The sequence below is a fragment of the Hypanus sabinus genome, chromosome 7, assembly GCF_030144855.1.
Source record: "Hypanus sabinus isolate sHypSab1 chromosome 7, sHypSab1.hap1, whole genome shotgun sequence".
NCBI lineage: Eukaryota > Metazoa > Chordata > Chondrichthyes > Myliobatiformes > Dasyatidae > Hypanus > Hypanus sabinus.
Window position 1 is genome coordinate 1488364 of NC_082712.1, and position 17556 is coordinate 1505919.

Below are 17556 nucleotides of genomic sequence, written 5' to 3' on the forward strand. Positions count from 1 at the left end.
AATTTCAGCTTAGGTAAGTGTGAGGTGATGTATTCTGGACATTCAGACAAGAGTAGGACCCACACAATGAATAGCAGGGCACTAATGAGTGTTGTGGGACAGAGGGAGTCTGGAGTACAAGTATATTATTTACTGAAAACCTCCATGCAAGTGGACCAGGTGGTGAAGGTGTTTAGAATGCTGACCTTCATTAGGGCATCAAGTTTAAGTTGTTGTCTCAAGATAGCGGAATGCATGGACACAGCAGCCACTCTAGTTTCCACCAACGGTGAAATTTCTTGTCCTGTTCATCTTTTCTATGACAGAAAAGATGAACCTTAAGAACACTAAAATCTGCATTTAATAAGATCATGGTATACAGTAAGAACAAAGGTATACAAACCATAATAGGTTGTAAGTCAACCTTGCATATCAACAGCTGCAAAACCTCCCTTCCTGATAGGTTTGAATGCTTTCTAAGTAGTATTTGATCAGTTGAATAATGTGATATTGGAAAGTCCTTCTCTTCCTGAGGAACAAGAGCCCTGTCTGGCTGCTGCCTGGGTGAGGAAGACCCTACCCAGGGTAAACCCATGCAAAGCTGCAGGAGCTTTCACTCTCTCCATGGCAGTCATAGATATGCATTGGAGAATAGTCCTGAAGTCCACAGTCATCTCTTTTGTCCATGTTGAGAGTCAGGTTGTTGTTTAACAAGCCTCCTTACGCAACCAATTGAACACACAGCCCTGGGGAGCATTGGTGCTCAGTGGTGATGTAGGTTGAGATGTTGCTGCCAACTCTGACTGATTGGGTCTTTCCATCACGAAATCCAAGGTCCAGTTACAGAGGGGGGTGTTAAGTCCCTACGAGGACCAGGCAACATACCTGGTCAGGTCCTGAGGAACTTTGTGGCCCAGCTAACAGAGGTCTTAATGGATATCTTTAATATCTCCCTGAAACAGCCCACTATTCCTGCAGACTTCAAGGCAGCCAACATCATTCCGGTGCCAAAGAGAGCAATGGTAATTGGCCTAAATGATTGCTTCCCAGTGGCACTAATTTCACCAGTCATGAAATGCGTTGAATAGCTGATAATGGATTGTATAAAATCCCACCTTCCAGCCTTTCCAGTTTACCTACCGCTCAGGCCAGTCCACTGATGATGACAAAGCCTCAGTCATCCACTCCATCCTGACCCACCTCGTAAACAATGCCTCATTTACAAGGATATTGTTTGTTGACTTCAACTCAGCATTTAACACAATCATCCCTCAGTGATTGGTGGGTCTTCTTTGGGACTCAACATCCCTCTCTGTAACTACATCTTGGGACTTCTTTACCTCATCAGCAACAATAATGAGTTGACATACAGAGAGGAGGTAAAGAGGCTTGTCAAATCTGAGTCTCAATGTGGGCAAGACAAAAGAAACACTGAGGACTTCAGGATCACTCTCGATTGCATATCAATATCTGCCGTGGAGAGAGTGAAAGTTCCTTGAAGTGCATATTATGGATGATCTAACCTTGACCCGCAACACTAGTCAAGAAGATACAGCAGTGTCTACACTTTAAGGAGATTGTGGTGTGCAAAGCACCCCGCCTTCTTTTTAATAACTTTCTACAGGTACAGCATCAAGCATGTCCTGTCTGGCTGCATCATTGTCATATGGAAGCTGCAATGTATCGGCCCGCAAGACCCTACCGAAGATGGTAAAGACCACCAAGAGAATTATCGGGGTCTGTCCCTCTCCTTCCTCAACACCCACCCCATTTGTGACATTTACTGGGAGTGTTGTAGACAAAGGTCCTGAAGCATTGTTGGGATCTTTACCACCCATACTATAATCTCTTTGACCGTTTACCATCAGGAAGAAAATACAGGAGCATCTGGACTAGGACTACCAGACTGGGTAACAGCTTCTTCACTCAGGCTTGAGATTAATGAATACTCTGCTCCCACTGAGGTCTCATCGCTAGGACAGCAAGTTGTTTGCTGAACTATTTACTGTTTACCTGTGCTGCACTTTGCCACATGTATTTTGAATTATATTATTAACTTATTTATTATATAATAATTTGGTTTATATGCTGTGTGTGATAAATGTTGTGCAGATTCACGGTGGTCCGAGAAATGTTTCCTTTGGTTGTGTGTATGTAGAGGACAAACTTGAACTTGAAGACATTATCCAGATTGTTGATGAGGCTGCACTTGGAGTATTGTGCCAGGTCCAATCCTGACCTTGGATGCTCTCTGTATGAAGTTTTCCGTGTGACCCTACAGCTTGCACCAACGTCCCAAAGTTCAAGTCCCTGAAAGTGGGTGTATCTCACAAACAAGTGAAAATCAGCAGATGCTGGAAATCCAAGCAACAAAAAAATACTGGAGGAACTCAGCAGGCCAGGCAGCATCTAGGAAAAGAGTACATTTGACATTTTGGGCTGAAACCCTTCGCCAGGACTGGAGAAAAAAGCTGAGGAGCAGATTTAAAAGGTGTGGGGAGGGAACCACAAGGTGGTAGGTGCAACCTGGAGGGGGAAGGATAAAGTAAAGAGCTGGGAAGTTGATTAGTCTCATTCATGTACCAATCCAAAATTCTATTAAACATTCAAATCGAGATTTTCATGTGCCACTTGCACTGGAAGCTTGCTCCACACTCTTATGGCCCTCTGAGTGAAGAAGTTTTTTTTCATGATCCCCTTAAACTTTTCACCTTTCACCCTTAACCCATGAACTCTAGTTACAATCCCACCCAACCTCAGCGGAAAAGGCCTGCTTGCATTTACCCTGTCTGTAACCCACATCATTTTGTATACCGCTATTAAATCTCGAATCTTCTACATTCCAAGGAATAAGGTCCTAACTTTTCAATCTTTCCATGTAACTCAGCTCCTCCAGACCCAGCAACACCTTTGTAAATTTCTTCTCTGCTCTTTCAACCTTATTTCTGTCATTCCTGTAGTTAGGTGACCAAAACTACACACAATACTCCAAATTAGGCCTCACCAATGTCTAAACAATTTCAACATAATATCCATCTCAGTACTTTGATTTATGAAAAACAATGTGCCAAAAGCTTACTTTACAAACCTAGCAACCTGTGATGCCACTGATAATGAATTTATGAATTTGTATTCCCAAATCCCTTTGTTTTACAACATTCTTCAGTGCTGTACTGCTCTACCGTGGTGGATCCTCTCAAAGGTCCTCCTTCACACTTGTATGTATTAAATTCCAGCTGCCATTTTTCAGCCCATTTTTTCAGCTGGTCCAGATCCTGCTGTAATCTTTGATAGTCTTCCTCACAAATCCAGTTAACCACATTATCATCCAGGTAGTTGATATGGATGACAAATAAAAACAGCACTGATCTCTGCGGCACTCCATTGGTCACAGGCCTGAAGTAAGAGAGGCAACCATCTACTATCACTCTCTGACTTCTCCTGCAAAGCCAGTGTCTAATCTAATTTACTGTCTGAACCGTCTTGACCAACCTTCCATTTGGAACCTTATCAGATGCCTTGCTGTAGACAATATCCATTGCCTTATGTTCATCAACTTTCCTGTTAACTTCCTTTGAAAGCTATAAATTTGATTAGACGTGACCTACCACACACAAAGCCATGCCGACTTTCCCTAATCAGTCCCTGTCTATCTGAATACTCGTATATCCAGTTCCTTAGAACAGGGTCACCAATCTTTTCTGCACTGCGGACCGGTTTAATATTGACAATATTCTTGCGGTCCAGTCGACGGGGGTGGGGTGGGGGGGGTTGTTAATCACGACCAGAATATAGGTGATAAATCAACTATAAGACACTTACTTGTAAGTGGCTAATACACTTAATTTTGTTTCTAAAAGGGTTTATCTAATGAATTTAATATTAAACATACAGCGCCTATTTTCCTCGCATGAATATAGTGATAAGTCAATTGTAAGTCACTTACAAGTCAATAGCATCATAATATTTTAAGTAACATTTGGATATTAAACACAGTGCATATTTTCCTCATATGAACGTATAAAATCATTGCAACACACCAATATCGTGGAATCAGTGGGAGCCCTGGGCTTGTTTCCCTGCAACAAGACAGTCCCATCGAGGGGTGATGGGAGACAGCGATACTCGAAGGGGGTACCTTATGTCCAGTCTATTCCCCAATTTAGTTTTCGTTGCATTCATTGCAGAAAACCCCGCTTCGCAGAGATATGATGTTGGAAATAGAAGCAACGTTTTCAGTGCTTTCGTGGCTATCTCAGGATATTCAGCCTTGACTTTGATCCAGAATGCTGGCAGAGATGTTATGTCAAACATACTTTTTAACCCACTGTCATTTGCAAGCTCGAAGTGTTGATCTTCTTCCCACGCTGACATGGATGATTCACTGGGGACATTCACAAATGGGTCATGGACCCATTCCTTTGCATGTCTTGGGTCATTTGCGGTTGGGAAGTAACACTCGAATTCTGTCAACAGTGAAGATATGTAATCGTACACCAGCTGTGAGAAGGACAGTGCAGCCTCAGTCTCTCCCAAAATCCCAGCTAATGTTGGGGACATGTCAAATATGCCCTGTCCACTCGCCATCCCCACAGTTCCAGTTTGGCTTTGAAAGCAGACGCTTTATCTGCCAACTTGAAGACAATTGTCATTCTCCCCTGAAGTGACAAATTGAGTTCATTGAGCAGGTTGATGTCACACAGATAAGCGAGTTTTGCTATCCACTCCTCATCACCGAAGTGTGCTGCCAGTGGTGACTTTTTTCCTGAAAGAAATCTCTGTAGCGGCTCTTTTAACCCAAAAACCCTGGCCAGGGCTCTGCCCCTTGATAGCCTCCTGACTTCAGTGAGTAAGAGATGGCATTTATGCTCTGCATCCATTTCCTCGCAAAGCTGCTCAGACATAAGTTAAAGGTTTTTGCTTTGATAACTTCAACAACGTCCCTCAATACGCTGTTAAGATCAGGTGACATTTTTCAGCAAGCAAGCATTTCCCTGTGTATGACACAGTGTGTAGACTGGCATTCAGGGGCAACCTCTTTGACTCGGGTAGTGAAACCAGTCAGCCATCCAGTCATAGCTGCAGCCCTGTCTGTGCATACTCCAACACAGAATGACCAGTCCAGTTTGCCTGACATGTAGTCATTCAAAGACTTGAATAGTTCTGCCTCAGTTGTGTTAGTTGGCAGCGGCAGTGCACACAACATATCCTCGTGCACGTAGCCTTGAAATATATATCGCACATAAACCAGCAGTATCACCTTGTTGTCAATATCAGTAGACCCATCGACCTGGATGGCATACCATGGTGACTCGTTAAGCCGTTCCAACAGCTGTGCTTCGATGTCCTCCGCTATGTCATCGATTCTTGAAATTGTGGTAGCTGAAAGAGAAACCTGTGCCATCTTGTTAGCTGCAGCTTCTCCCAACAGTTCACAGCACATGTCCTTGGCAGCAGGCGGAATGAATTCTTCACCAACAATGAAAGTCTTCTTAGTCTTAGTAATATGGCTAGCCACTAAATAAGATGCTCTCAGAGCAGCAGCATTTGTGGAGGTGGTGGCTCTCAGCACTTACTTCTGTCCCAATTGCTCACGTTTTTTTTCCGTTCAAAAAAACTCAACAGGTTTGTCTTTAAGTGCAGGGTGCTTGGATTCGAGGTGCTGGAGCAGTTTTGAGGGCTTCATTCCCTCATTAGACAGCTTGTCGCCACATATCACACACGGGGCTTGGAACGTGCGAGTCACCGGTCGCATTAAAGCCATATTTTATGTACAACTTGTCGTATTTTCTGTTGAAGGAAGATTTTTTTTTGCAGTCTCAGCCTCAGCTGTCTGCGTTATCATCATAGTTAGGCCTTTTATGTCCCCTACCACCTCTTCCAAAGAAACTCTCAAGCAACATTTGTTTTTTACTCATCGAGTAGTTGTAGGTTAATGACCGACTGATATCCTCGTGTGCGTTCAAGTACAACAGTGGGTATGACAGAATGAGGAAAGGTGCAGCTGACTCATATTGTTTCATATCACCAAATCAATATCATTTCCTCATGGCCCAGTAGCACATGCTCTGCGGCCCGGTAGTTGGGGACCACTGCCTTAGAATACCTTCCAATAACTTTCCCACTGATAATGTCAGGCTCACTGGCCTAAAATTTCCTGATTTATTCTTGGAGCCTTTCTTAAACAGTGGAACAACATTAGCTATCCTCCAATCCTATGGTACTTCACCTCATAAAGATGATTTAAATATCTCTGTTAGGGCCCCTGCAATTTCTGCATTTGCCTCCCACAGGGTCTGAGGGAAGACCACATCAGGCCCTGGGGATTTCTCTACCCTCATTTGCATCAAGACAAAAACACCTCATCCTCTGTAATCTGTACAGCATTCATGATCCCATTATAGGTGGCATTACCTAGAGAATGCACATTAAAACTGATTCTTCCCCCCGCCCCCGGAAAAAAAAACAAGGGGAAACCAGGAGGGGTTATCTTGAACAGCAAGTTCTTGTTTTCTAAAGTAAATTTCAGTCGTAATTTTCAAAAGGCATGAAATGGAAAATAAAAATGGAGAGGAAGGGTAGTGGAATGGGGCTCATTGTGAACCATGCAGTTTTAAGTTGCAGTCAGGCTTTTCAATGTGTCATAAACTTGTATGTAAAATAATGTGATGATTTTAATTAGTGTTTGTTCTAATTGAAAACTTGTTTGAAAGACAATAAGAGGTATTAATGTGTTACATACTATTTTTCCAGATGAAAGCAGTAGCAGGGATGAAGATGTCATACCAGCTTCAACAATCCATCCACTCTGAAGTAAAGGAAATAATCCGTGGCTTCCGACAGGAGGAGAACGTGACAGCTTTGTGTTCACATCTCTACTGCATGATCCGAGGAAACCGACAACATCGACGCGCCTTCCTCATTGCCTTACTCAACTTATTTGATGACAGTGCAGTAAGTTAACAATACCCATGGAATTACAATGATGAGCTTCATTTTTGTTAACTGTGTGATTTACTAAGATTGTGCATGTCAATGCTGAAATGGCTAGCACAAGAGTTTTAAGACACCGTTTTAAGGTACTTAGAAGTAGGTACAAAGGGGATGTCAGGGATAAGTTTTTTATGCAGAGAGTGGTGCGTGTGTGGAATGGGCTGCTGGCAACTGTGGTGGAGGCGGTTACAATAGGGTCTTTCAAGAGGCTCTTGGATAGGTACATGGAGATTAGAAAACTAGAGGGCCATGGGTAAAACTAGGTAATTTCTAAAGGAAGTACATGTTTGGTACAGCATTGTGGGCTGAAGGGCCTGTATTGTGCTGTGGGTTTTCTATGTTTCTAACATCAGTCAGGTATCCCATCACTTAATTATTTGAGCAACACACACAAAGTGCTGGAAGAACTCGAGTCCAGCCAGCACCTATGGAAAAAAGTACAGGCTACATTTTGGGCCGAGACCCTTTGACAGGACTCTGCTGTATAGTCTAAGGGTAGATAAATCTCCTGGACCAGATGGAATGCACCCTCGTGTTCTGAAGGAAGTAGCAGCGGAGATTGCGGAGGCATTAGCAATGATCTTTCAAAAGTCAATAGATTCTGGCTTGGTTCCAGAGGACTGGAAGATTGCAAATGTCACTCCGGCATTTAAGAAGGGAGCAAGGAAGCAAAAAGGAAATTATAGACCTGTTAGCTTGTCATCGGTGGTTGGGAAGTTGTTGGAGTCGATTGTCAAGGATGAGGTTACGGAGTACCTGGAGGCATATGACAAGATAGGCAGAACTCAGCATGGTTTCCTTAAAGGAAAATCCTGCCTGACAAACCTAGTGCAATTTTTTGAGGAAATTACAAGTAGGCTAGACAAGGGAGATGCAGTGGATGTTGTCTATTTGGATTTTCAGAAGGCCTTTGACAAGGTGCCACACATAAGGCTGCTAAACAAGATAAGAGACCATGGAATTACAGCAAAGTTACATACGTGGATAGAGCGTTGGTTGATTGGCAGGAAAAAGAGAGTGGGAATAAAGGGATCCCATTCTGGTTGGCAGCCGGTTACCAGTGGTGTTCCACAGGGGTCCGTGTTGGGGCCGCTTCTTTTTACGTTGTGTATCAACGATTTGGATTATGGAATAGATGGCTTTGTGGATAAGTTTACTGATGATACAAAGATAGGTGGAGGGGCCAGTAGTGCTGAGGAAACAGAGTCTGCAGAGAGACTTGGATAGATTGGGGGAATGGGCAAAGAAGTGGCAAATAAATTACAATATCGGAAAGTGTATGGTCATGCACTTTGGTAGAAGAAATAAACGGGCTGACTATTATTTAAATGGGGAGAGAATTCAAAGTTTTGAGATGCAACGGTACTTGTGAGTTCTCGTGCAGGATACCCTTAAGGTTAACCACAGGTTGAGTCGGTGGTGAAGAAGGCAAATGCAATGTTGGCATTCATTTCTAGAGGAATAGAGTATAGGAGCAGAGATGTGATGTTGTGGCTCTATAAGGCACTGGTAAGACCTCACTTGGAATACCGTGCGCAGTTTTGGGCTCCTTATTTAAGAAAGGACGTTAGAGAGGGTTCAAAGAAGATTCACGAGAATGATTCCGGGAATGAGAGGGTTAACATATGAGGAACGTTTGACCGCTCTTGGACTGTACTCCTTGGAGTTTAGAAGAATGAGGGGGGACCTCATAGAAACATTCCGAATGTTGAAAGGCATGGACAGAGTGGATGTGGCGAAGTTGTTTCCCATGGTGGGGGAGTCTAGTACAAGAGGACATGACTTGAGGATTGAAGGGCGCCCATTCAGAACGGAGATGCGAAAAAAAAAATTTAGCCAGAGGGTGGTGAATCTGTGGAATTTTTTGCCACGGGCGGCAGTGGAGCCTGGGTCATTGGGTGTATTTAAGGTAGAGATTGATAGGTATCTGAGTAGTCAGGGCATCAAAGGTTATGGTGAGAAGGTGGGGGAATGGGACTAAAGGGAAGATTGGATCAGCTCATGATGAAATGGCGGAGCAGACTCAATGGGCCAAATGGCTGACTTCTGCTCCTTTGCCTTATGGACTCCTTCCGAAGGGTCTTGGCCCAAAGCGTTGACTGTACTTTTTTCCATTGGTGCTGCCTGGCCTGCTGAGTTCCATCAGCATTTTGTGAGTGTTGCTCAGAGTACATTAGAAGATGTAATTCTTGAATAGTTCCAGTGGACTGGACGGTAGTATTGAACAACAGGATTTCAAATATAGAAGGGAGGAAGCCACAGAAAAGATGGATGGAAATGCAAAATAAAAGTAGAATAAAATTAACAACTGCTACGAATTCTCATGAAAATGATACTGGTTTATTGAATAGCATAAGGATTAAGTTATTAGGAGAAAATTATTCCAATCCTTCCAAGGAAGCTGGGGAAACTAGGCCATTTGTGAGTCTGCTCTGCCAATTCCTCATGGCTGATCCATTTTTCCTCTCAGCCCCAATCTCCTGCCTTACCCTATATCCCTTCATGCCCTGACCAATCAAGAATTTGTCAACCAGTGCCTTAAATATACATAAACGGTTGGCCTCCACAGTTGCCTATGATAACGAATTCCACAGATTCACCATTCTTTGGCTAAAGAAATTTCTCCTCATCTAAAAAAGCGCATTTCTATTCTGAGGCTGTGTCCGATGGTCTTAGACACTTCCACCATCGGAAATATCGTCTTCACGTCCACGTTATTAAGGCCTTTCATCATTCAGTAGTTTTCAATGAGATCACCCCCATCTTTCTGAATTCCAGTGAATGCACGCCCAGAGCCATCAAATGCTCTTTCTGTGACAAGCCATTCAATTCTGGAATCATTTTTATGAACCTCCTTTGAACCTTCTCCAGTTTCAGCATATCTGGGGCCCAAAACTGTTCACAATATTCCAAGTGAGGCCTTACCAGTGCTTTATAGAGTTTCAACATTACATCTTTGTTTTTATATTCTAGTCCTCTTGAAGTGAATGCTAACATCACATTTTCCTTCCTCACTACAGGGTTAACCTGCAGATTAACCTTTAGGGAATCCTACACAAGGATTCCCAAGTCCCTTTGCACCTCAGGGTTTGTATTTTCTCTCCATTTAGAAAATAGTCAGTCCTTTCATTTTGTCTTCCAAAGTGCATGGCCATACACTTCCTGACACTGTATTCCATCCACCACTTATTTGCCTTCTCCAAATCTGTCTAAGTCCTTCTTTAACCCCTCTACTTCCTAAAGCTACCTACCCTTTAACCAATCTTCACATCTTCTGCAAACTTTGCAACAAAGCCATCAATTCCATCATCCAAAACATTGAGACATAATCTAAAAAGAATCAGTCCCAGCACAGAACCCTGTAGAACACCGCTCATCACCTCAGCCAACCAGAAAATGCTCCCTTTATTCCCACTCTTTGCCTCCTGTCAAGCAGGTACTGCTTTATTCATTCTAGATTCTTTCCTGTAATACCATTTAGCTTGTTAAGCGGCCTTGTGTGGCACCTTGTCAAAGACCTCCTGAAAAACCAAGTACACAACATCAACTGATTCTCCTTTGTCTATACTGCTTGTCATTTTTTCAAAGAATTCCAACAGATTTGTCAAACCATGCTGACTGTGGCCTATTTTATCATGTGCCTCCAAATACCCTGAAACTACATCCTTAACAATTGAGTCTAACATCTTCCCAACCACTGAGGTCAGACTAACTGGCCTATTGTTTCCTTTCTTCTGCCCCTCTCTCTTCTAAGAGTGGGGTGACATTTGTAAAATTCCATTCTTCCAAAACCATTCCAGAATCTAGTGATTCTTGAAAGATCACTGCAATGCCTCCACAATCTCTTCTGCCACCTCTTTCAGAACGCTGAAGTGTACACCATCTGGTCCAGGTGTCCTCTACCTTCAGGTCTTTCAGCTTCCCAAGAACATTCTGTCTTGTAATGGAAACTTCACACACTTCATGACCCTGGAACTTTTTCCATACTTTTTTCATAGTGTCTTCCACAGTGATGACTGATGCAAAATGCCTACTCAGTTCATCTGCTATTTCCTTGAACCTCGTTACTACCTCTCCAGCATCGTTTTCCAGCTGGTCTGGTATCCACTCTATCCTTAATAACTTTTTTTAGTTGCCTTCTGTTGGTATTTGAAAGTTTCCTAATCTTCTAACTTCCCACTAATATTTATTATATGTCCTTTCTTCGGTTTTTATGTTGGCTTCGACTTTTTTCAGCCACAGTTGTGTCATCCTGCCTTTAGAATGCTTCCTCTTTGGGATTTATATATCCTGTGCCTTCTGAATTGCTTCCAGAAGTTCCAATTATTGCTGCTCTGTCGTCATCCAGTGTTCTTTTTCAATCAATTCTGGCCAACTCCTCTCTCATGTCTGTAGCTCCCCTTTTTCCACTAATACTGATAACACCTGACTTTAGCTTCTCCTTCTCAAATTGTAGGGTGAATTCAATTATGTTATGATCACTAGCCGCTATGGGTTCTTCTACCTTGAGCTCTCTAATAAATTCCAGTTTATTGCACAACACCCAGTACAAAATCACTGAGCCCCTTGTGGGCTCAACCTCAAGCTGCTCTAAAAAGCCATCTTGTAGGCATTCTGAGAAATCCCCCCTTTTGGAATCCAGCACCAACCTGATTTTCCTAATCTATCTTCATATTGAAATCCCCAAAGACTATTGAAACACTGTCCTTTTAGCGTGCATTTTCTATCTCCCATTGTAATTTGTAGACCACATCTTTACTGCTGTTTGGGAATCTGTGTATAACACCCATCATGGTCTTTTTACCCTTGCAGTTCACAATGCACAATGGTTTAACATCTTCTGACCCTATGTCACCTCTTTTTAATGATCAGATTTCATTTTTTTACCAACAGAGCAATGCCACCCCATCTGCCTTCCTGCCTCTCCTTTCAATACAATGTGTATCCTTGGACATTAAGCTCCCAGCTATAATCATTTTTCAGCTATGATTCAGTGATGCCTACATGCCACTCTGTAACTGTGCTACAAGTTCATCGACCTTATTCCGTAAACTGATATACTGTGTATTGTTCTGTTTTAATATCGTTTTGGTTCATTGCAAAGGAACATTTTTGCCCATATCTAATCCAACCTGTGTGTAACTGCAGACCAGAGTTTTATAATAGGCTTTTAAACCCTGAAATACTCAATGGGTGGGAATAGATGAAGTTGGAAGTGTGGACCAGAACATGATGGAGAGTGTAGTATCTTTGGAATGTTGGAAAATGAAGATATAGATGGTGTTGGCATCTCACTGATGTAGGAAATTGTAGGATCATTAATATCCGCCAGAGCAACAGAGCCTCTTGTTTTATCAAGAATTCAGCATGCACCAGACTTTTGGTTTTGAGTCTGCAGAGCAGATTTTGAATGCCGAGCATTCTGATCTAGAGTAACCTTTCCCGTTATGTTTGCTACCTATTCTGATGGTAGAATTTGCATAAATATAGAAAGCTGTTCTAGTATTAAATAGCTTACCCAAGATCTGAAATAGGAATTTAAACCTGGTCAAACTTTGCTTTCCTCCTATGTAGAAAACTGAGGTGAATCTGCTGCTGTATATAGCGGACAACTTGGCATGTTTCCCTTTCCAGACGCAGGAGGAGCCTCTGTTTATTATGCACCATATTGATATTACCCTCTCTGTCTCTGGAAGTAATCTACTGCAGTCCTTCAGGGAGGTGAGTTTGACTTATGGGATCAACATCAGTTACAGCTCAACAAAACCCAGACCTGAAATTGAAATGATGTCTGTTTATGAGGATCCTAGCAATAACTTTTTAAACAGCTATTTAAAGCAGTTGACTGACTATTTAATCTGTAAACCAACTGTGATTTTCAGTCTCTGTTGAAAGATACGTTGCCGAAGGATAAAGCATCTGCAAATTCGGAAGACAGTGGGAGTGAGGATGAGTCACCACGGCCTCGCAGGCACAGAAAACGATACAACTCAGACTCAAGTGATGATGAGGATGATCTGGAAGATGTGCTCTCTCGGTTACCTCCAGACTCAACCCCTCTCCTGGAGTTTGTCAATGCTTCTCAGGGAATTCTCTTGTTGCTAGTCCTGAAGCAACACCTGAAGAATCTTTATGGCTTCTCAGACAGGTACAAGGATAACTTTAAACAGTGACTGTAGTGTGCATATTCTTTCCTTTAGGTTATTCACCCAAATCTTGTTTATTTTTACAGAATTGAAATAATGAACAATTTCCCAAGCACTAATATTAATTCTGTCTTTTCAACGGTTTCAAAGGTACATTTAATGTCAGAGAAATGTATACAGTATTCATCCTGAAATGCTTTTTCTTCACAACCATCCATGAAAACAGAGGAGTGCCCCAAAGAATGAACGACAGTTAAATATTAGAACCCGGAAGTTCCCCCCGGCTTCCCTCCCTTCCATGCGTAAGTGGCAACAAGCACAAACCCCCCCTTCCCCCATCGGCAAACAAAAAGCATTGGCACACACCACTGAGCACTCAAGCATGAGCAAAGCAACAGTAAAGACACAGACTCTAATGGCATCTCCGAAGATTCTGCCCCTGTAGACGACAAGTGGTTTGAGCAGGTCTTTTATTCACATGAACAGAGGACCATTTAATTTCTCTGCCATTTTATCAGATTACACTCAATCTGTCCTTGCATTCCTCTGTACCTGCTTTTCCTTTGAGGCCAAGTAATAAATCTGTGTACTTTTCCTTGTTTCTGGTTGTCCTGAGGCATTTCATAATTCTTTTCCATGTTGTTCCCAGTCTCACTTGTCTCTGTCCTCTGGAAGTCTCTTTGAATTTATGTTTCCAAGCTTGCTGATAATGTAAAATCGAGTGAGAATGTGAGTAGTGATGAGGATCAAAAGGGTCTTCAAACAGAAGCAGATATAAGCAAAACGACATGGCACATAGTACTATACGAAAAACATAAGTTACTTACTATATTAGATTTATTAATTGAAATACAGCGCGGAATAGGCCCTTCAAGCCAAGCTGCCCAGCAAAATCCTGATTTAATTCTAGCCTAATCACGGGACAATTTGCAATGACCAATTAACCTACCAACTGGTCTGTGTCTGGACTGTGGGCAGAAGCCCATGCAGTCATGGGGAGAACATGCAAACTGCTTACAGGCAGCGATGAGAATTGAACCTGGGTTATCTGTACTGTAAAGCATTGTGCTAGCCACTACCCTACCATGCTGCCCTTAATAGATAATAGGACATTGTGGGTACATCTTAAAAAGGTGAACCATTGGGGAAAATGATGTTCAAAGAGACCTGATTTTTCTTTACCCCGAGTTACTGAAAGCTAGCTTACAGGTGAAGCTGCCAGTTAGGAAGACAAATGATGGTTTGGCCTGAATTGGGAAAGAAAAATTATCACAAAGGTAAAGCTGCTTTATTACTATCTCACCTGATGAAGGATGGACTTCCAATAGACAGATGCAGTGAAGGCCACCAGAATGGCTTCTATGATGGTAGGTTTGTCAGTGGAGAGAATAAATGGGCTAGATGTCAGCTGTGTAGAGTTCAGAAGAATTGGAGGTGACAGTCTTGAAATGGAAATGAGGATTTCTTCTTTCAACTATATAGGACCTTGCTAAGGCCACACCCTGATCTTTGTATGTTTTTTGGGGTCTCTTTCTGAGGATGCTCATGCTATAGAGGTAGTATTAATATTTTGATTAAAGATTGGGTCAACTAGGCATATTCACTCAAGTTCAAAATAATGAGAAATTATCTTGCAAAATGTAAAAGAATTCTGACAAATGTGGATTTCCTTCTGTTCCTGGTGTCTGGGTCCAGTGGATACACCCATTGGGCCAAACGGCCTGCTCCTGTTCCTCATTTCTACCATTTTGTGAAATGTAGATAATTCTTGAGAGGGTTTTAACAGAGTAGATACAAGGGAAATGATTTCCTGATGGAGAACTATAGAACCAGGACAAATCCAGTCTGGCTCAATACTGCCTAATCAGTTAAGTTTAAGCCATCAGCAAAGAGATAGAAAGTGTCATGGACAAGTTTACAAGCTTCATTAACATATCCATAATTTGCTCACATTGGGGTTTTGACTGGGCCACTGGGCACCAGATAACACAGCCTTCATTCCAATGAGTTGAATTCCAGAAGTGAGGTACCCTGTTAAACTGAAATCAGCAGGCACCAAAGGAGCAGCATTCCAGTGGCTGGACCTTGCTCAAAGTAAGGTGCTTATTCATTTAAGCTGGAGTTGCAGGAGGGTGAGAACCAAAGTGCATGAACAGTTGGGAGAGGCTGTGGGGTAAAATGGTTTTAAGAACTCAGACAAGACAGGAACCAAAAGTTTGAGCATGATGCGAGAGGCAGATGAGCTCAGGACATGGATCAACACCTGGAATTATGATATATAGCCATTAGTGAGACTTGGTTGCAGGAGAAACAGGACTGGCAGCCCAATATTCCAGCATTCTGTTGTTTTAGACGCAACAGAGCAGGAGGGATTAAAGGAGGAGAGGTGGCATTACTAGTCGGGGAAAATGTCACAGCGGTGTTCCATCAGGACAGACTGGAGAAATTATGAGGAACTGAGAAATAAGAAAGGTATGAGCATGTTAATAGGCCTATATTGCAGACCACCCAACAGTCTGAGGGAGTTAGAGGAACATATTTGCAGAGAGGTCATGGATAGTTGAAGAAACAAAGTTGCTACAATAGGTGACTTTAACTTTCCACATGAGACTCACATACTGTAAAAGGACTAGATGGGATAGAGTTTGTCAAATGTGTTCAGGAACTTTTTCTTAACCGATGCAAAGGAGTCACAATGAGAGTGTATGATACTTGATCAGATATTAAGGAATAAGGTGGGGTAGGTGACAGAAATTTGTGTAAAGAGGCCTTCAAAAGTGAAATTTTGAGGGTACAACAGATTGTAGGGATATCAGTCCTGTCGAAGGGTCTCATCCCGAAACGTCAACAGTACTTCTCCTTATAGATGCTGCCTGGCCTGCTGTGTTCCACCAGCATTTTGTGTGTGTTGTTTGAATTTCCAGCATCTTCAGATTTCCTCGTGTTTGCTCTTTGCTGCTGACTTGTTCCTTCACTCCAAATTTCTCCTTTTCGTAGCTGTAGATCAGGTCGCCCATCTTCTCCAACTTCTTTTCTGCTGATCCCTTGATGCCACTTAAGATCAGGCTCACATCTGCATTGATCATTTCCCACTCCTTGCTGTTAGACTTTGGCCATTTCACCAACGGCTTATGTCCTTGCATGTTCTCCACTTTGCGATGCGCTGTGTCTTGGACTGCTGCTTGTGCCTGAAACTTCTTCCACATCCCGTAGGGTGCTAATACTCTGCGAACTGTGGGTTTCTTCCTGCTGCTGAGTTTCATCGGACTGATTTGACCTTCCTCTTAACAGAATCTGGTCAATGTGGGGCCCTAGGTTGGAGATTTTCAAGCATTTCTTCCGTCCTTGATGTATTTTAAGACCACAAGTTAATGTTACTTTAGTCCAGCCACACCCACAGGTCTGAAGAACATGTCCAGCTGCGGGTTTCTTAAGAGTATTATATTGCCACTTTCTTGATTTATTGTTATGCCCATGCCAAGGTTGGTTATTGAGAGGTCAGTCAGAGAATCTAATTGCTCTCGTAGACTCTGGGGGTATACTTCTCTTTAAACTTTCCATAGCCAAGTGAGGGTGGCTCTTGTGCCCTGACAAGGTGACAGAGCCTGCTGTTATGGGTAGCTAGCCCATAACAGGCCCGTTGGAGTCTATTTCCTCCTGTCATCTGTCTCTCCAGCTGTCACACGGTCTTCCCCTTGTTGTCAGCTACACTTTCACAGCAGTCACTGGTTTTCTTCCAGAAGATCAGTAGAGCTAATAGGACTTGATGTTTCAATCCCTATGATAAAGTTGGCACTCTTGATGTTGGCAGTAGGCTTGGGAGTGGTGATGAGGAGGGTAACTAGAAGAGATATTTAAATTATCCTTTGTGACAGATGGGGTGTTGGATCACCAGTATTGTTTCACTGTCCAATAAAGGCTCTAAAAATAAACCGGGAAATTATAGGCCAGTGAGCCTGACATCTGTAGTGGGAAAATTATTAGAATGTATTCTGAGGGACCGGATTTATAAGTATTGGATAGACATGGACTGATTAAGGATAGTCAGCATGGCTTTGTGCGTTATAGGTCATGTCTAACTAATCTTACAGTTTTTCAAGGAAGTTACATCAGGAAAGTTGACGAAAACAAGGCAGTGGATGTTTCTTACATGAACTTTAGTATTTGACAAGGTCCTGCATGGGAGGTTGATCAATTAGGTTCAGTCGCCCAACATTCATTATGAGGTAATAAATTGGATTAGAGACTGGCTTTGTGGGAGAATCCAAAAAGTGGTGGTCCTGACGAAGGGCCTTGGCCTGAAACGTCGACAGTGCTTCTCCTCATAGATGCTGCCTGGCCTGCTGTGTTCTACCAGCATTTTGTGAGTGGTGGAAGAGGGTTGCCTCTTTGACTGGAGGCCTGTGGCTAGTGGTGTGTCACAGGGATTTGTGCTGGG

At 42.7% G+C, this 17556-nt stretch overlaps 1 protein-coding gene across 5 annotated transcripts in view; it reads left to right on the forward strand.

The window, feature by feature from the left end:
- Positions 1-17556, forward strand: part of LOC132396489 (nipped-B-like protein) — a 531210-nt gene that overhangs the window by 480254 nt on the left and 33400 nt on the right. For all 5 annotated transcript variants that reach the window (XM_059974034.1, XM_059974035.1, XM_059974036.1 and 2 more), the window contains 3 exons: positions 6733-6933; positions 12547-12693; positions 12855-13120. In XM_059974034.1, coding sequence (XP_059830017.1) covers positions 6733-6933; positions 12547-12693; positions 12855-13120 — 614 coding nt within the window. The remainder of the gene's footprint in view (positions 1-6732; positions 6934-12546; positions 12694-12854; positions 13121-17556) is intronic.